General features: G+C 38.1%; 2 protein-coding genes and 1 long non-coding RNA gene across 5 annotated transcripts in view; 2 read left to right on the top strand and 1 right to left on the bottom strand.

The window, feature by feature from the left end:
- The first annotated feature begins 5,037 nt into the window (after positions 1-5,037).
- LOC135207774 (zinc finger MYM-type protein 1-like) lies at positions 5,038-5,868 on the top strand. The gene is made up of 2 exons (XM_064239599.1): positions 5,038-5,103; positions 5,278-5,868. The coding sequence occupies exons 1-2, from the start codon at positions 5,038-5,040 to the stop codon at positions 5,866-5,868; spliced, it is 657 nt and encodes a 218-aa protein (XP_064095669.1).
- An 804-nt stretch (positions 5,869-6,672) lies between these two features.
- The window catches only part of LOC135207918 (uncharacterized), a 46,569-nt gene continuing 31,725 nt past the window's right edge, over positions 6,673-21,516 (top strand). Inside the window, exon 1 of the long non-coding RNA XR_010313083.1 lies at positions 6,673-6,687. This is a non-coding gene — a long non-coding RNA (uncharacterized LOC135207918). The remainder of the gene's footprint in view (positions 6,688-21,516) is intronic.
- Positions 17,192-21,516, bottom strand: part of LOC135207916 (dnaJ homolog subfamily B member 4-like) — a 57,264-nt gene continuing 52,939 nt past the window's right edge. For all 3 annotated transcript variants that reach the window (XM_064239863.1, XM_064239861.1, XM_064239862.1), the window contains exon 2: positions 17,192-20,195. In XM_064239863.1, coding sequence (XP_064095933.1) covers positions 19,047-20,108 — 1,062 coding nt within the window. In that variant the 5' untranslated portion in view covers positions 20,109-20,195 and the 3' untranslated portion in view covers positions 17,192-19,046. The remainder of the gene's footprint in view (positions 20,196-21,516) is intronic.

Below are 21,516 nucleotides of genomic sequence, written 5' to 3'. Positions count from 1 at the left end.
TCATCCTCCTCTAATATCTTTACACTGCTATTGTAAGTGATTGGAACTATAAAGTGTTTTCATTTCTGTTGTGGACTAGTGTGGCAGTGTAGCCTTGTCCCTTGTTTTGTTTATCTTTCACTTTGAGTATGGGAGCGCTGCCCTGAATCTTTCGTCTGCTTTTGGTAACACTAGCAACACATGTAAGAATCAATTCTTCCCCGAGGGAAAAGCTTTGTAATGGGAAAAATATTCCTTTAATTATTAGTGATTTATTTAGGAATTGATTCATCATCCTCCTCTAATATCTTTACATTGCTATTGTAAGTGATTGGAACTATAAAGTGTTTTCGTTTCTGTTGTGGACGAGTGTGGCAGTGTAGCCTTGTCCCTTGTTTTGTTTATCTTTCACTTTGAGTATGGGAGCGCTGCCCTGAATCTTTTGTCTGCTTTTGGTAACACTAGCAACACATGTAAGAATCACGAATGCTTTCGTGCAGGGACGTGCAGAGGGGGGGTGCTAGGGGTGCCCAAGCACCTGCCCCTTTTGCTACTGTATTAAAAGTGCCCCTTTTGAGAGGGATGTATTATAGGCCCGCCGCCTATCGTGTCAATAATAATAATAATATAATAATAATAATAATAATAATAATAATAATATAATAATAATAATAATTATTATTATTATTATTATTATTATTATTTGTATAATAATAATAATAATAATAATAATAATAATAATAATAATAATAATAATAATAATAATAATCAGGAGCTTGTAGAAATGGGTATTATATCTTGGCAACACTGGTCACCAAAGATCAGCTATGTCCTCACTGTCTGGTAACACTGGGGCCAAGGCAAGCTCAGCTGAGCTAGACTTACAACAGGCCAGATAAGCTTTCCTAGTTATTTTAACTGGTATTGCCTCTGTATTAATGCTTTGACTCCTTTTTTTAGCTATAAAAAGTGTAAATAACAAAAAGTGAGTCGAGTAAATTAATAGATTCCTCATTTCCTTGCCTGCCACAGAACACTGCAGCTACAATGCTCAACCTGATGAAAGAAAACAATGTCCAGGAGATATTGCCACTTATGCTTGAACTATTAACAATTTATGCCACTCTACCCATCACAACTGCAATAGTGGAAAGGACCTTCTCCAAACTCAACTGGTGAAGACAAAGCTAAGCTACGCAGCCTGTCCATGAGGAGAGGTTTATCTGATCTTTGTTGCTAGCAGTTGAAAAGGATATCACAATCAACAACAGTGAAGTTATCAGCATATTCAAAGAAATGCACACAGAAGGGATCTCTTTAAATATAAAATGATGAGGTCTGGTTATTAGCCAAGTGTATTGATCATACAGATTGATTTTCTTGCGTCATTTATGTAAAAGTAATAATTATAATTTTTCTTTTTCTTTTGTTAAACTTTCCTTAGTTTTTCTAACTGGTAGTACAGTACTGTAGATTTTATGTTCATATAAAACATTAGCCCACTGGTACCTATGATATCAGTCATGTTTATCTCTTTCTTGAATTATTAATGACTAGTTTAGATAAATTTGAAAGAATATTGAGCCGGTATATATTTAGCCTCATTCATTTCTATATTTTTGCCCTTTTTTTTCACTTGAGCACCTGCCCTGAAAAAGTTCTCTGCACGTCCCTGCTTTCGTGTGAGGGGTCGTCAACCTGTCCGCTCTTCATTTTGGCTATTTTACCAAATTATTGTTTGCAAATAGTATTCTTATTGTGTATCTTAATGTCGTGGCGGGGAAAATCCGCCCGCGACATTTGGTGGCAGCTGTGTTGGATCCGTAGCCCAGTGCTATTGATCCAGACCCACTGTGCCTATATATATTATGTAGGTCACTTATAATGTTTTGTCGTATTGTATGCATTTCATTATACAATATTGTTTATTTTTGTCTGATCAAGGTCATGACTTATTTACATGCATATTCATTATTTCTGTAGGGAGATGTATGGCCTTGTCTCTTGATGTAGTTTACATTGTATTATTTGATTATATATAAGTGTTTGAAATATTGTAACAATGGTGACTGGTACTGATGAATCATATATTGATCTAATTCAATTAGAACAAGAAACACAACAAACATTACAGGCAGTTAAGAGCTTCACTCAATCCTACCAGGACGTTTGGTCTCAAGTGGGAGATTTAACAAATCAAATCAAGGACTTGGACAGAAGTTGGTTGACATACAGGGGACATACAACACTTAACACCCAAATATAATAACACTCAACCATCCATAATGTCTACACCACATATGTCTCACATTCCAAGTAATGAACAAAGGAATGATGTAAAACATTTTGTACAAGAATTCACATAGTGCCCTGGTTGGGAATGTGATTGTGTCTTATGGGTCTTGTCTTATAGGAAATTGTCAGAGTTTTGCTCTTGTAGTACTGGTTTGGTACAGCTTAGAGGATAGAGTACACCACTTTCAAACCCCTTTGAGATTCAAGTTTAGAGTCGTTTCTAGCCAATAGCGCTGGTGAGTTTGATAATCATTAGGACGCCTCAATAGGAGTAAATTCTGTCTTCACATGTGGAGAACTCTTTTGTTGCAGAGTGATGTGACATCCTGTGTAAGTGGAGTCAATCTAACCCCAGTATTAGGCTAGACAAAGCTATTAGGAAAGCTGTATTGAACGCACACCTATAGGGTAGTGTCCCCATTTAGTACTCAAGTATATCCTTGTTTTATGTTGTTGCAAGAGCCCCTTTAGTCTCTAGTTGTTGAGATTGTGTTTGTTCCTACTGTTCAAGACCTGTTTTTCACAGTCGCAGACCCATCTAAGGAGCTGTTTGGTTCCGTTAGGAAAAGTTGTCCTTGATATTAGAGTGGACATGAATCAATTCTTCCCCAAGGGAAAAGCTTTGTAATGGGAAAAATATTCCTTTAATTATTAGTGATTTATTTAGGAATTGATTCATCATCCTCCTCTAATATCTTTACACTGCTATTGTAAGTGATTGGAACTATAAAGTGTTTTCGTTTCTGTTGTGGACGAGTGTGGCAGTGTAGCCTTGTCCCTTGTTTTGTTTATCTTTCACTTTGAGTATGGGAGCGCTGCCCTGAATCTTTCGTCTGCTTTTGGTAACACCAAGGTCCTTTAAATATACTCCGAGTATATTTAAAGGACCTTGGGTAACACTAGCAACACATGTAAGAATCACGAATGCTTTCGTGTGAGGGGTCGTCAACCTGTCCGCTCTTCATTTTGGCTATTTTACCAAGTTATTAATACAAATGATTATCTATCCCTTGCAAGGGATCTAGTCCAGGGGATCTAGTCCAGGAGTTCTGAAGACTAGGTAAATTAATCAAGTCCAGGAGACTAGGTCTGGGAGAAATTTAGCATGATGTATTGAGTAATAAAGAAACACGCTGAGTACCAGGAATTTTCTTCAATACCCCTAAAATGGAAATCAGCACTTCAATTACCTCCCAGTGGGAAGACATCACCTGGCCTCATCAGTAATAAGACCCATACAAACAAGGAATATCATGTAATAGCAGGTAGGACAAGCCTACCCTATTTTCCAGGCAGCGTAAACGTCAGTCTTCATACCCACCGTGTCAACTATGACACAGTACCATTCTCCGACCCGTGTCTCCAGGCAAGAAGACTGACAACAGTGCATATGTACAATAGTATTATTCTTCTCGTATCTTAATGTCATGGCGGGGAAAAACTGCCCGTGACACCAAGTCATTGAGTTCATGATTATTCTGGAGGCTGAAATTTTATGTCTATTATTATTAAGTCTGTAATAAGCCTTATCTAAATAAATGTGCTTAGGTCTTTTGTTTATGTCTCTAATTATCAGGGACGTGCAGAGGGGGGGTGCCCAAGCACCTGCCCCTTTTGCTACTGTATTAAAAGTGCCCTTTTGAGAGGGATGTATTATAGGCCCGCCGCCTATCTGTATCAATGATAATAATAATAATAATAATAATTATTATTATTATTATTATAATGATAATAAAAAACAGGAGCTTGTAGAAATGGGTATTATATCTTGGCAACACTGGGTCACCCAAGATCAGCAGACTATATGTCTCACTGTCTGGTAACACTGGGGCCAAGGCAAGCTCAGCTGAGCTAGACTGACAACAGACCAGGTAAACTTTCCCAATTATTTTAACTAGTATTGCCTCTGCATTAAGGCTTTGACTCCTTTTTTAGCTATAAAAAGTGTAGTAACAAAAAGAGGGAGAGAGACACTGGACCAAGTGAGTCGATTAAATTAATAGATTTGGAGAGGAAAATAGGAACGGGACCACAGTAATGTGGACTGGAACGCTGAACGGTACAGGTACCGGTATGATTCATTGTAGGTGGCCATTAACCTACTGAATGAGACACATACAGCTTGTGTTTCATTTCATTTGTTGCATAATGTGTCCAATTAAGTTCTTGAGCTGCACGTGATATTTAGATTTCGATTTTTAAATCAACAATACCCAACTGGATGGTGAATAAATCTGTTCATTTCTCATTTTCGTTTTTTTTCACTTGTTTTCGCCATTTAGCATTCGAGAATCATGTTTATGTCGTGCTATTAATGATGTTTATGCTTATCTGAGTAAATATTGATAACTGTGAATCAGCGATCATGTTGTGGGTCCAAAAAGCCATATATTAGCGAAATATGCTGATAAACATGCTGTAGTAGATGAAGAATGAAAACTCCTTTATTTAAACGAAGAAATATCAAATCAACTTAATTTTACAAAGTCAAGAAATATTCTATTAAATAGGAAAATGCTGTAGGATAGCCATGCTTTCCCAATATAGCTTTAGTCATATCCCCCTCCTTTCTCTACCATACTTAAATGCGGCAGTTGAGCGCTTTATTAGCCATATGATTATAACAAAAACTTCTGAGAGATCTTCTCTTAAAATGAAACATCAAATGGGATAATGCATGTAATATACCATAAAGAACACTGGACTTGAAAGTGTCTTCTCATACACTGATTATTGATGACAAAATGCTGAAAGCAATCAGTAATGTCACAAGTAATGCAACATGTACAGAAGTTTCAGATATGTGATTTCATGGTGTTCGTAAGAAAGGTATGAAGGTATAGCAAAAAGTTTAATTTCTACATTCATTTATTTTTGCTTCCTTTGAATAAAGGATATCGATTTTTGTACGTATGTAATCACTTGTACCTTTTATTGTGTTTTTCTTGCCAATAGGTATTTTACACTGAAGCCTAAAATTTAGGGTAATTGACTCAAATTTAGGGTAATCCTGAGGATCAGCAATATCAATCCTTGGATGAGTACTACCGTGTGAGAGTATTTTATGTGTTTTTAGATACAATATCACAAGAGCTACAAAGAAGATTTAAAGGTGGAGACAACACAACATGGGGTATCCTAAATGCCTTTCATTGCACGACAGTCCAAGATAACTGGAAAGAACCTGTGAAAGAAGAGGCATTCAAGTCATTGCAAAAATTATGCCAGTTTTATGAGTTAGAAGAAGTAGACAAGCTACGGTTGGAATTAAAGATCTTCTATTCCTCATTTCCTTGCCTGCCACAGAACACTGCAGCTACAATGCTCAACCTGATGAAAGAAAACAATGTCCAGGAGATATTGCCACTTATGATTGAACTCTTAACAATTTATGCCACTCTACCCGTCACAACTGCAACAGTGGAAAGGACCTTCTCCAAACTCAAGCTGGTGAAGACAAAGCTACGCAGCCTGTCCAGTGAGGACAGGTTATCTGATCTTTTGTTGCTAGCAGTTGAAAAGGATATCACAATCAACAACAGTGAAGTTATCAGCATATTCAAAGAAATGGCACACAGAAGGGTTCTCTTATAAATATAAAAGGATAAGGTCTGGTTATTAGCCAAGTGCATTGATCATACTGATTGATTTTCTTGCAGTCATTTATGTAAAAGTAATATCGATAATTTTTCTTTTGTTAAATTTCCTAGTTCTACTGGTAGTCAGTACTGTAGATTTTATGTTCATATAAAATATTAGCCCACTGGTACCTACGATATCAGTCATGTTTATCTCTTTCTTAAATGATTAATGGTTAGTTTAAATAAATTTGAAAGAATATTGATCCGGTGTATATTTAGCCTCATTCATTTCTATATTTTTGCCCTTTTTTCACTTGAGCACCTGCCCTGAAAAAGTTCTCTGCACGTCCCTGCTAATTATGGTTAGTTTCCTTGCACTTTTGTGCAAAGTAGGTGACGTTAATTTAACACCGTTAGGTTTATCATACGTTACATAGTCTCTCTCTCTCTCTCTCTCTCTCTCTCTCTCTCTGCATATGCCTCAAATACCCTCATTTTTTTTATTTTTTTTATTTTACTGGGATAAAGTCCATGCTTTATAGTTTCCTCAAGTAAATAGCTCTTCTGTACTGTCCTCTTTATTTCTTCTTAGGTTACAAAAATCATCATTTCATTTACTTCTGAAATCAATGTGGTCTTGGGGATTGGGTGGGGGTTTGTAAAGATAAAAATGAGAATGGCTTGCCATAGGTGAAGATAGTTGGTCGGAAGGACGAGTCCATGGGGTTTTTGGTTGAAATGAAATATTACTTGTGAGGACGTCCCAGTCTGTTGTTTCATAGGTTGTTGTAAGTTTGCTTTGGAATTTGTGCCCAGTACTCAAATAGCTAAGGTGAGTGTTTGGTTATGCATTCTTTCTTGTTACTTTGGACTTGGACAAGCTAGGCTAACTACCTATACCTAGTACTAGGTGGGCAGTTTTGGTTAAGATGATAGTAGTACCTAACATCTTAACTGATAGGATTAAGGACGAAGGAGACGTTATGCCTAATTGCTTGGTTAAAACAAGGTAAAATTGGTCGCTAGGCCTCAGAAAGTAAATGATGTGAATGTATTTAGGTAATTCTTGGATTTATTCCATTGTTTATGGAAGGTGATGCATTGGCCTTGTACTAGCTACCTAGGGTAACAGCAGCAACATCACTGAATGTATTACCTAGAAGTCAGTATTCCCACTTATTAATAATTTCACTCATTGCCATTCCCTGTACTAGGTACCTGGTAGCTGCTGCAATGATGCACTGACTTGACTACCTATGCATTGCCTTCCATACTACCTAGGTATGTCTTCCAACCCATCCCCCTTGAACCCACCTACCTCACCTTGCTAACCTTCTTAATTCATTTGCAAAAACATCTAGTAGATGCCTGCTCCTCCTCCCACCTTGAATTAGGTAGTAATTAATTTCCCAAATGCTACAAAGGCATCTACCTAGTCACAATCACTTTAGTCATCTTTCATTTCCAAATAAGGTACTAATACACCTGGGGTAGAACTACCTACAATTAAGGCCAGAATAGAAGAAATTTAGTGTTTCTGTGTGTAGCCTATAGCTATGTATATATATATATATATATATATATATATATATATATATATATATATATATATATATATATATATACACATATATATACATATATATATATATATAATATATATATACATATAATATCTATATATATATATTACATATATATATATATATATATAAACATATATATATACATATATATATATATATATATATATATATATATATATATATATATATATATATATATATATATATATATATTATATATATATATATATATATTATATATATATATATATATATATATATATATATATATTATTATATATATATATACAATATACATATATATATATTATATATATATATATATAGGGGGAGGGGTCCTCGAGTTACGATGTTGATCCGTTCTTACGATGCGTCGGACCACGATTTCAGCGTAAGTCGGCAACATTGAAGACTACCAACATATATGTAAATATATATTACAGTAATCTATCTATTATTATATACAATATATATATATTATATATATATATATATATATATATATATATATATATTAATATATTATATATATTAATATTATACATATACAATATATATATATAATATATATAATATAATATATACAGGGGGTCCTCGAGTTACGATGTTGATCCGTTCTTACGATGCGTCGTAACACGATTTTCAGCGTAAGTCGGAACATTGAAAATACCACATGATTTAATGTAAATACCTATAAACATAACAACGAGAGAACAATTCCTTACCTTTATTAGTTTGATTGGCTTGCACACTGGAGAGGAAGCTGCGGTGCTGGAGAGACTGGGGGAGGTTAGTGAAGAGAAAAAGAACCTCCAGAAGTTGCTGGAGATGCTGAGGCAGGTGATTCAATTATTAGACCACTACGCTGCTTAGTTATCACTGTCGCTTTCATAGGAGCAGATCCTTTCACATGTTCAACGATGCGCTCTTTATCTTTGATAATGGTAGCAACGGTCGAACGGCTAAGGCCAAGCGAGCGGCCAATGTTTGTTGGCGTTTCTCCCTTCTCAGATCGCTTTATAATGTCCACTTTAATTTCCATGGTGATGGCCTTTCTTTTCTTCGATGCACTACCATCAGAAGAGCCCGCCTTGCGCTTGGGAGCCATAACAAAGAGCAAAAAGTTACAAAAACGATACAACACGAGGGAGAGAGAGGCAGTGTAAACAACCAAAATGGCGTATGGGCGAGGAATAAGCGTAGCGAAGCGACGCCGTCCTCTCCCCACAAAGCGTATTCTTCCGCCGTGCGCCCGGAACTAGTTCGCGTTTGTTTACGTTGCTTACGACGCTAAACCGCGTAAGACGGAACGACGCAAAATATTATTTTTTATATTTTTATGGGGGCGCGTTCGTAACCACGAAACATCGTAAGTCGAGACCAGCGTAACCCGAGGACTTACTGTATATATATTGAGAAAAGATACACATCCATATATACACAGTTACATACATCCATACACATATACATTGAACATGTGTAGTATATGCACATATATGCATTTATACATATGTATAAAACATATATATTATAATATAATAATATATATAATATATATATATAATTATATTACTATATATAATAATAATATATAGATATATATTATCATATTATCTGTTGTTTATTATATATATCATATTATATCTATATATATTATATATAATATATAATATATATATATATATATTATGAGTATATCTATATGTATTAGTATTATATATATATTATATCATATATATATATATATACTATATATATATATATATATATACTATATATATATACATATACATTACTAGAACTAGATATATGTATATATATATATATATATATATATATATATATATATATATATATATATACTATAATATATATATACTATATATATATATATATATACATATGATAAATGCATATACGTGTATATACTACACATGTTCAATGTATGTATATGTGTATGTATGTATGTAAATGTGTTATATGGATGTGTATCTTTTCTCAATTCCGCCAAAAGCAAGTCGGCATGACACGCTCCTTTTCCTAAAAACTTCCTTACCCATCTCTTCTTCTTTCTCTCATCCCTCCTCGAGTGCACTGAAATAGCCAAGTAGAATGCAGATGCTACTGCACCGACAAGCATCCTGACGACAACTGAGGTCTGGACAGGAAACATTGTTTGCAAGCTGTTTGCAAACATTGGAGAGGCCTTTAGTAGTATAATTCTGCACAGCTTAATACCTTGAAAATAGAGTTTTTCTATAGTATTTTGGTTGCTTACCAAGAATTTGCCATGATCTTTTGGCAGTCGAGTTGTAATTAACCTCAGAACTGATATGTTATTGTGTGCTGGCCATCTTGGAATGCTATCATGCATATGCAGTGATATAGTGGAACTTGACCCTCACCCCCCTGGCTAAGTAACATGGCTTACCAGATTAGGGTAGGTTAGTATAGTTCCTTGTATAATAGGTTTCCTTAGCCAAACCCTTCTTGAACAGAACCATTCCCTGTGTTTTACCCTACCCCAAAACCACCCATTCCCAAAGGGTTCCTGATAAAGATGTGATGTTGATAATAATTGACTGCCAATAAACAACACCACCACCTTCATCAGCAACACTAAAATTATAGGAACACTCAATTTCCAAGGTAATAAGTCCTGCAGAGTTGTTCCATAGTTTTACCAAGTCTGCCAAGAGTGAGGAATTTGATCACCAGAATTACTTCCTATTATACTAAGAGCAAAACAAGGTCTTGCAGAGTATAGCCCAAGTTCCAACATCATCAGGTTTTTTAAGTGCCAAGCTGTGCATACACTGTAAAGAAGCAGTGCACTACCTAATCTCTAAATCCTCCAAACAGCAGTGTGATTAGTGATGGAGCTTGTCACCAACAAAAACTAAAATGATCTCTTTTCATAAAGATGAATACAGTAATCAGGAGGATACAACCAACAAGGGCTTGAATATCAAGCAGCCCTCGTGAAGAAGGAAGGTAAGGTACCAACCACCTGTTTTCATACAGGAAAAAAAATCTGCCACCTGCAAGAAAAGAATAGCAAGGAAAGTCAGTGACTCTTCCATCTACTGCAAACCTAATTGTTTCAAAATATGATATTGTTATGATACAATAAAGTTTGTTCATACTTACCTGGCAGATATATATATAGCTGTATTTTCTGAAGTCCGACAGAAATTCAAAAACTTCCGGCACACACAGTGGTCGGACCAGGTGGTTAGTACCCATTCCCGCCGCTGGGAGGCGGGTATCAGGAACCAGTCCCATTTTCTATTCATAATTTTTATTTCCACTGTCCCCTGAGGGGAGGTGGGTGGGTACTTAATTATATATATCTGCCAGGTAAGTATGAACAAACTTTATTGTATCATAACAATATCATTTTTGTTGCATGAAACTTACTGTCAGATATATATATAGCTGAATCCCACCGTTGGAGGTGGAAGGGACAGAATAGAAGGATTTTGGGAAACAAATGCATGCAGATGATTTACATCTTGGTTCCACCTGTTAGCATTGCTGGCTTCGTGGTTATTGCCACGTAAGTCTGCTTGTGCTACTAGAGTTGCCAGCGAGGTAGAGACCTATATAGCTGATGCACTCCAGATGATCTGTCAACAGGGCGAGACCACGACGTGACTAGACCATATTGACCATACCATGAGGGCTAAGAAGTAAAATAAATATATATATATATATCACCACCTGACCAACCTAGCCCAAAGTTAAGGTTGTGTTAAACTGAAGGCTTAAGAGTTAAGAAGTCACCGTTGTCGGCGACTCAACTACTAAATTAAGAGCTCTTCCTAACCATTTTCTACAGGATAAGGATGAGTGGTACTACTTGCCCCCAAGATTGTGTCTGCAGACACGTATGGCCCTACGAGCAGCAGATCTCATATGCCATCTTCACATCTCGCAGGGAGTGTGAATTGAACACAGAGTTGCTTCGCTAAAACATGGTACTCAGGATGTTGCTGAGTGCCATGCTCTGTTGAAATGCTTCCGAGGCCGCGCCCTCACCTCGTGAGCATTCAAATCAAAAGATTTCAAATCTTTGTGCCAACACAATGAAGGAGCTTTTTTGAAAGAAAGAACTCCTTAACAATAAAGCCAGGGTGTTCTTCGATATGGGCAAGTCTGGTCTTTTCGGAACACTGCAGATTGTCCGTACGACTTCGACTTTCTTGAGTTTTATGTAGATAAAACTTGAGAGACCTGACAGGGCACAGGACTCTCTCTGGCTCCTGCCCAATAACTTGTGCCATCCTTGATTCCAAGCTCCTGGCCCAAGAACAAGACGGGTTTTCCATTCTTAGGCCACAACGGAAGGCTTAGAGAACGCACCGCCTTGTGTTCTCTAATGCTAAAACTTCTGACGATGGCTGAAAACCTCACTAACCCTCTTTGTCGTATCTAGGGTGGTTAGAAAAGGGCCTTCCTGATCACGTGCAAGAAGTTAACAGGTAGGAGATGTTCGAATGCTTTGACATCAAGAACTTCAGACTATGTCTAAGTTCCATATTGAAAGCTTCGATCTGGACATGCACAGTCCAGTCTAGTCTGTACTAAAGTCAGGTGACCGACCAGTTGACCAGTCAGACGCTCATCAAGGACAGCAAGGCTGTACCCTGAAGACCATAAGGCACTATTCTTCGCTGAAGGATGAGTGTCTGGACTGCCTGGGCGATTCAAGCTAAGCAAACCTTGGGGTATGAACGCAACCCAACGTCGTTAGCGAATCAACTCCTGAGCCACTCCTGACTCGAGCTTCTGGTGCCAGGAGAAAGGAGCGAGGAGCAAAAAGGCGATTCAGTCCCGAAGGACGAATGCCTGACAGTCCAACCTGGTCTCATGTTAAACGATCATCGGGGTGTGTAAACGCAACCGACTTCGTCAACAAGAAACTCAGGGCTACTATGTGGTCTCCTGATCTCGCACGAGTGTCTGACTCCGAGAAAACAGGTGAGACAAAAAGTAGATGGTGAGCGAGTTTCGAGATTCCACAGAACTCAAAGATCGTGAAGGGCTTTGTTGTTTGACAGAAGCAAATCTCTGAGCCCAAAGGCCGTCAACAACATATTTGCGTATTCTTTAATAGTTGTGACTGCCAGCTTATCCCATTCTTCAAACGGAAAGGGAAGACGGCAATCTTATGCTGTCACACATCTCGATAGTCTGAACGTAGTCAGACTCAGAGCGGAGAGGTTATAGGTACCTTTCATGATAAAGTAGACCGACTCTCTCGGAAAAGGAAAAGGTCCTTGGAAGGACGTGACCTCTGTGAATCTAGGATCTTGAAGGCCAACATGGGGCGATTAGCGTCATTGTCGCTCCCTGTGATGGTATAAATCATCTTATTACTTTCCTAAGCGTTTGAAAAAGGGGAAAAGAGACTAAACATCCATCCCTGTTCAATATCATAGCGAAGAGATGTATGAAAGGACGTCCCTAAAGTCTCCATAACTCTCAACATACTTCTAAAGAAAGATTCCACTCGGAAGTCAGTAGTTGCTGCCGTCGATCGAGACGATTCGTACGGACTTTTGCAATCCTGTAACGAACCTCTAGAGGATCGTTACATTCTACGTCTGTTGTTATAATAGGCTCTTTCTCGTAAACCCGAACAGGGACCGAGAGAAGATACTTCTAAGATATGAGAGAGCTGTGGAAGATCAGAGTTGATATGGACCACTGGTTCCAAAAACTCGTTTCCAGGACTGGAGGGACGACAGAATTGCTTCCACTTCTTTCAGATTATGATCCAGGACATCTGAAACCCTCTCCAGATGTCCGGCACCTTCTTTCTATCACCTCAAGTGATACTTAACGCACCGAGAGATGTTCAGAATCATTCCTAGATCTTTAATAAAATTTCAGTTTCCGGTAGGAAAAAAAACTGTAGAGGTCTGAATTGCAGTCTATTCAGGGAAACAAACTTCTTTAGGAAGGAAATGGTCCCCAGCAAGCTCATCCATTCCCTCACACAGTATGTTTACTTCCCTAAAAAGGCTGCGCTTTGCCTAAGCAGGAGAGCTATAATAGTGAAATGTTGCGGTAGACTCGTAGTCCTATACCGTGCGGTAACGAGCACCGAAAGGAGTAAGAGATATCTCTGAGAACATAGTAAGGCAAAACGAATGCAATGTTTATTCATTCATGTAAGAAATCCCCTCAATCTAAGGCTAAAGTCCGTGATTGTAGGGCAGAGATACAGTTAGTCAGTCAATCCCGCAGGAGAGAGAGAGACGTACTGCCAGCACAGAGATACGGTTTATAGTCAGTCAATCCCGCAGGAGAGAGAGACGTAACCTACAGCGCATGACAGCGAACGAGCTGGTACTGCCTCGTTTGGACTGGCGGAGAGGACAGTGACAGCAGCAGCTTACGATCGTCGTCTCTTAACTTTATGCCTGGGTTGCCAGCTACCCTATTCTACGAAGAAATAGGTCCGTAATTTTTAGCATAAAGAGACTCTCAAGCTGGTATATTTAAGCGAAACAGAAAACGCTAAATATATAGATGCGTTTGTGTCGTCATAACACTACCATACAACGGTAAAAGATAAATCGGAAACTCCTGGAAGGCTGCAGGGAGTAACGATTAAATGTCCTTAAATTAATAGACAATAGACCTCTCGGTTGCCATCCGAAGAGGTAACTACAGCAAGCGTATATGACTCCCCACTTACTTGACAAAACGATAGAATATTGTCAATGGGGGAAATTCACTGAATTGACAAAACGTAATCCAGGAAGTCGAGCATTTTATTTTCGATTCCCATCTCAAACGAGGAAGGGGCAAGAATCCTGTTAAGAGACGGCTTACGACAGTAGAACGACGATGTTCAATTCGGCAGCGTAAGTCCCGACTAGGAACTAACAAAATCTATCATCTGAAAAGCCCTTTCAGATGGGCTAAAAAGCTTGCAAAATTATCCTGGGAAGAGGAAGAAACTCTCCAACCAGCTTCCTCTCCCGTATCAAAATTTATTGGCAGTATGGCAAAGGAAGTGTCTTTCTTGAGCTTTCCTCCTTTTGATGAGTGCCTTTGCAAGAATCCTACTGAACGTTGCCGAGAGTCCTGACGTGCAGGACGTCGAGCTTTTACATAACCCATAGCTGCCTTACCGCAAAGTCTTGACTGCGGTAGAGCAAAAGAGATCTTTCCTTGAGCTTTCCATAACTCCATCCAATCCTGGACTTTACGAAAAGCAATATTACTGACAAAGACCTCTATAAATCACGAAACCCGTGGTCTTGCTGGGTTTCGAAAACGAAGTTGCCTTTTCCCTTTAAGCTTCCTCCGAAGCACTGCTTACTTCACATTCTTCGCAGGCGATGTAGAAGGGATCACCGAAGTTAGGTAAAAAATCTTTAGGCCCAAATCAGCTTGAAGACTTCAACAGAAACGTTCAGCCAGGCGACACACCTGGCGTGCGCGCTCGGCGTCCACTGACTAGCAGCGAGCACGCTCGCGTCCATTGGCGAGCAGCGAGCACTCTCGGCGCGCCGCTCGCGCTCGGTTATCCACTGGCGTGCTCTCGGCCTCGGCGTCTACTGGTGCGCGCTTGTGCACCCGCGCGCAGCGGGGCGCCTGGCGTCCATCCGAACGTCCCGTCCAAGCCGAGCGTCAAAAAAAAAGCGTGCAGAAAAGTGTCACGCTCCTGACAGGCGTCAATGCAAGCGAAACTGCCTTCAGGGAAGAGCATTAGACATCTCGGAGAGAAAACCGACTGCACGAAGCAGTCTCAGGTGAAGGGTTGATCGTGTGAGAACGCGGGGCGAGGGAACGCCATTCTTATTCTCACAGCAACAAAGCTAGGACGTCCGCGCTCAAAAGCGTCCTGCTAATATGACTTGCTTTCCCTTTCTCGGTGGAAAGACGTACACGAGTTCAGGCGACGTTCGCCTTCTTACTTCTCACTGCAACGCATGACGAGAGAGAGAGAGAGGACGTGAAACGTCCTCTTCTATAAAGCTTCTATTTAGAGGGCGCGAGTCCTTCCGAAAGCTCCAAACCCTGCGCAGGGAGGACGCTTCGGAGGACGAGAAGCAATCCTTCAGGATTCGTGCACGCACTTTGGCAGCCTGGGAGTAACTTCAGGTCTGCCGAAGGCACATCAGATCGGTGGGAGTTCCTCGTAACCCTCCTTCGGCTTTCGACATGCTCTCTCCCTGTTCCTGGAGTCAAGCAGAGGTCCCGGCCTAGAGGCGAAATAAGGCCGATCTGACGCACCCTCCACTACACAGGGGCACTGTCACTGCACTTAGCCACTTCACTTTTGCTCTCCAAAGCCAGCACTTTCGATTCTAAGTTACGAATCGATAGAGTATCAGAGAAAGGTCAATACCCTCTACAGAAACTGTTTAGGGCCCGAAGGCAACATTACAGGGTTAGGAGTAACAACTACAGAAGTAGCACTTTTCACCACAATGATAGGAGAGCGAGCACCTTAGATTCCAAGATACAGATGGAATCTATAACGTAAAGGGCATTACCTCACGAGACATATTTATAGCCCGTAGGCCATACTACAGGGTTAGCAAAATAGTCTACAGGTAGGTTAGCCTACCCTGACTTTGTTTACTGATTAATTGCATACATATGAATCATACGTCTTCCTTATGGAATTAGACAAAGTCTCACACTCCTTACATGACAAATCTCAACAAAGAAGCAGACACATAGCCCTCGTGCATATCGAGTGCGGAACTACCGAAGCTTTCGGTAGCCACACCCTATCTTAGCAGACAACACCCTCTGAAACTAGCCTAACTAGATTCAGATATACAAAAATGAATCATATTCAAAACAATTTAAGATAGCGTATGCCTAGCCACAAATCCAAGTCAATAAATCAAAAGACAATTAGGATATTTAGCGGCCATGAAGTTTCAAAATCCTAAGACGGAGGTACTGAAAACAGGTGTTTCCAGCACCGGCGACAGAAAAATTATGAATAGAAAATGGACTGGTTCCTGATACCCGCCTCCCAGCGGCGGGAATGGGTACTAACCACCTGGGCCGACCACTGTGTGTGCCGGAAGTTTTTGAATTTCTGTCGGACTTCAGAAAATACAGCTATATATATATCTGACAGGTAAGTTTCATGAACAAAAGGCAGGTTTGATGATGTTTTAAGTATGGAGGAATATGCGACTACATCTCATTTTCCATTCACCCATACCTGCTCACAAACATCTCATGTTACTAAGTACTGTACAATGTTTTTAATTGTCAAAATATCAACCACACGAATCAGTAGACGTAACATTAAAAAATATTACTCAGTCTATACTCTTGCCATGCATCAGAGTGGATAGAGAATCTCACAGCTGGTCAATAAATGGCACAGTTGAAACAAAAGCACTTGTGAGACCAAATTTAAAACCAGTGACACAAATATGAAATCTAAACCACTATGTTTATAAAGGCAATCACTGTTGATGGGGTAATTTTTTATATTGGACCTGGTCTGCCTGATCTGGAATATCCAAAAGGCATTCATAAAACGATAGTTTGTACTTTTTGAGGTCTGGTAATTTTAATATTTTCTCCCTTCATCTTGCAATAGTTCTCATTTTGTATGATTCCATTCAGTCATATTATAAAAACAGTCATTTTCTGTTACGAAACTGAAGCATGAAAACTGTAACCAATTATTTACTATAACAAAAATAAAAGTTCATTTCTGACAGCAAAATGCTTGGGAACTGAAAAAAGAAATGCTTTAAAAGATCATCATAACATTTTATTGGCTTTTATCTTAACACTTGTGATATGCTATTCTTTGGTATATTTATGAAGCTGCACTTACACAAGACAGTAATACTAAGAGGCATAAAAATATACTTTGGAATTCAACATCAGACAGTGAAAAAAAAAAAAGTACATCACCAAATCAACATTCAACTGCTGATACTTTTGGCAGTGAAGAAACTTATCCACTGTCATCAGAAAGACTTGAGTGAAATGCAGAAAACTAACAAAATGGCTTAAACAATATGTAGTTAACATTTTTTTCTGGCATATAACCATTCATTAATCAAAGTAGCTACTACACACCATAAGCCATTTAAATTCCATAATTGATGAGACACAGTAGAATGAACAATATTTTACAGAGAATATGATCTAATACTAAAAAAAGACTAGAGTTCTCCAATATTCCACTCTTGAGGTAACTAAGTTTCAACATAACAATGTAAACCATGTACTGTGTAAAATACACTGCAAAACTTTGACAACAATAAAATAACACAATCATACCACCAATTTACATTATAGATTGTACTCAAAATCACTCCTGAAAAAACAACAAACTTTCTCGAAAACAAAGAGATGACTTTCCATTCCTAACATAGAAATGAAATCAAGTTTAAAAACAATACACTAAAGCACTTCAAATAGAAAAGGGATGAAAAGAAATTCCCAAGTACTGTACTTTTCAATACAAGGACAGTTCCTGACTAGTTATAACCCCATTACACTAGTATAGTAAGGCTGAAGGGGTGGGAACACTAATAATTATTAAACACATCAAATATCATGAATTCATTAGGAATGAGGACTTGTGTTCAGTTTAACATGGCAAATCTATGCAAAAAAATTAAAGAATAAAAAATGAATACATATACATATTACTGTGCCTACAGTAATTATCATTTGCACTTCACATATACATACCAGTACATACAATTAACTACGTATATGTATGTAAATGCAGTAGTACAATGTAAAATTATTCCCACTCAATCCAATACTTTTAAATCTAACTTGATAGAAGAGATTCCAATGAGAATCAACCAGAGCATGTAAGCTCCTTTAAAAAAGAAAATATTCAATAAGATATATTCTCTCAGTTTATCATTACCACACACTGCTTAATATAAAGCTAAAGCAATGAATATACCCTTGATAAACCATACTATACATTTATAGTTTAAAAACACATTCTAATAAATGACAGCTTTACCATATGTTGCAGATCCACCACAGAGTAGTTTCCTCTCCCTTGAATGTTGACGTTCATAGTCTCAAAATTGATGCAATTCTAACTGGGAAAGTTGTGCCAATGTCCTTAAACAATTCTCCTTTCTCCACACTGTTATGTGATTCAAGTAGTGATCTTCAAGCGAAATCTACTCCCTTGTACAAGGAAGACTGGGCAAAGTACTTCACAATTTGACAATGGAATTCAAGCCATATTTTATATTGAGATGATTATTTCCAAAAAAGTTGGTGAGATTATGGCAATAAAAGTCGTAGCTCACTATGAACTACAATAAGTGAATGTAATTTTAGCATTTACAATTTAGAAATAAAGCAAAGTTAGCTACCAATAAATATTATCATTCCAAATGAACCCATTAATAAACTAGTAGTTGGACAATAAAAAGGCCTTTCTCTGTTTTCTTATATAACTTGGATGTAATAAGTTACTGAATGAATAAGAAGCATCTTAAATCTAATAATCTTTTTTGTGTAATTGACAACAAAGAACTCTAAATGGCTTTGCACAACCCAGAAGCAAGTGGAATGCTGCAGACTTTTTGTGAGGTTTCAGAGAACCTGGCTCAATGTCCTAAAGTGGGATTACTTCAGACAAAATTTCCTTGGTACTATCACTAAGTGTTGCTGGGAAGAGAATATCAAAGTGAATAATTATGTCTCCCTTTCTGTTGGGTTCCTTGTGATAGGGTAACCCATACCCCAGTAATCTTTTAGTGGTTTTTGGATTTACAATCTCATTAGAGAGATCAAGACTTACTGTGGTGCCATCTAATGTAGGCACAACTATTTGACCACCACACAGTGCTTGTCTGAGTGAAATCTGTCCAGTATATATTACATTTGCTCCATCTCTCTTGAACATTGCATTTGGTTTATCTTTAATTACAAAGACAATATCGGCAGGAATCTTTCCGGGTATTTGGTCACCCTCTCGCTCAAAGGTGACTTTTGTGCCTTCTTTCCAGCCTGGCTTAACATTTATGGTTAGAATCTTCTCTTCCTTCCTGGACAAACCATCTCCACCTACGACATTGCGTGTGATTTTCATTTTCTTTGTTGCTCCTTGTGCCACATCCTCTAGTGAAACAAAAAGGTCTTTAATGATGGGAGGATCCTGATGTCCTTTTCCTTCAGGGGGTCTAAAAGCATCCTGAGGACTAAAACTAAAGGATCGTCTTGTGCCGCCAGCCATTCTGTGTCCCCCCATGCCTCCACCCATTATATGAACGAATGGGTCATCTTCCACGTCCATTTCTTCAAAGATTTGTGCACCATGTCCATCAACTCCCATATTGAAAAACTGGGCAAATGGATCATTAGTGCCAAAGAACTGTTGGAAGGTAGCTCTGGGGTCACCTGAAAAAGTGTATGTGAAGTGAGTGCCATCACCACCTGGGGCTCCTGGTACACCACCTTTCAGACCTTCTTCGCCATACTGGTCATATATATCTCGCTTCTTTTTATCGCTCAGTACCTCATAGGCTTCGGCAACTGCTTTGAACATTTCCTCTGCATTAGCAGATTTATTCTTATCAGGATGATATTTGAGTGCCATTTTCCTATAAGCTTTCTTGATGTCATCATCAGAGGCACCCTTAGACAAACCCAAAATTGAATAATAATCTTTGCCCATTTTGCTTAGTATTTGATATAAAACACTTCACAATACTGACTTGAGTTTCCCGCAGTTCCTATTCCGGTTCAAAAAAGGGTCTTCTTCCTGTAAAGAAAAAAGTCAAAAAATAAAAACATTCAGCAATATGGAAACTAGAATATTGAAAAAAAAAATATTGAGTATCTTGTATATGACGACTCAGATTACAGTACAGAACACACTAAAAATAAGATTGCACATTCTATAATCAAGCAAAACATAATGATAAAAGAAATATTTGACCAGTGAATAAAATAATTATGCCCTGGATGACTTCAAAATCACTTTCACTCCCACTCCTTTAGTATAACAGACATTTGCCAATTCAATAATGGTTTGAAATGTGAAAATTTTAAGAAATACAACATAAATTAGGGAAACAATTTTTCCCAACCAAATCAACTGTATAATTATTAAGAATATGAATTCTCAAAGGACCTTTCTCTTTTCGTTTTTGTCAATATTTTATTACAGATATGGGGATTACGATTTTCTTTCCACTTTCGTCCTATCCACTGATTCATTTATCTACCTTTATTTATTTATAAATTAATAATTGGTGATGGGCTGATATTTAAGAAATCTAAGTCCAGTGCAGTTACTTTTCTCTATTCCACAGCTCTGGCCAGTTGCTTTCCTATGTAAGACTGAAAGTTTTAGTAGTGATTAGTTGGAAATTATGACTGGAAACATCAAGTCTCAAGAAATTATAGAAAACCTTCTCATTATCTAAACATCATGATAGTGTGGATTTCAAAAATTAAAAGGAAGTACACTATAATTTCTTGTATGTCTCTACAGCTGTGTGTAGATGACAAATTAAGTTGTGGGCTCTAGACAGCACCTTCAACAAACTGGGTCTAAATAAGAAGCTCACTGTAATTGGACAAGCCTAATCAGTTCTCAAAATGATGAAAAAGAATTTATTTAAAATGATATTGTTATGATACAATAAAGTTTGTTCATACTTACCTGGCAGATATATATAGCTGTATTTTCTGAAGTCCGACAGAAATTCAAAAAAACTTCCGGCACACACAGTGGTCGTCCAGGTGGTTAGTACCCATCCCCCCTTCCCGCCGCTGGGAGGCGGGTATCAGAACCAGTCCCATTTTCTATTCATAATTTTTATTTCCACTGTCCCCTGAGGGGAGGTGGGTGGGTACTTAATTATATATATCTGCCAGGTAAGTATGAACAAACTTTATTGTATCATAACAATATCATTTTGTTCATGAAACTTACCTGTCGATATATATATAGCTGAATCCCACCGTTGGAGGTGGGAAGGGACAGAATAGAAGGATTTTGGGAAACAAATGCATGCAGATGATTTACATCTTGGTTCCACCTGTTAGCATTGCTGGCTTCGTGGTTATTGCCACGT

This window comes from Macrobrachium nipponense, chromosome 34 (genome assembly GCF_015104395.2).
Source record: "Macrobrachium nipponense isolate FS-2020 chromosome 34, ASM1510439v2, whole genome shotgun sequence".
Lineage (NCBI taxonomy): Eukaryota > Metazoa > Arthropoda > Malacostraca > Decapoda > Palaemonidae > Macrobrachium > Macrobrachium nipponense.
The sequence above is the reverse complement of the archived record's forward strand: the minus strand, read 5'-3'. Positions and strand labels throughout refer to the sequence as shown.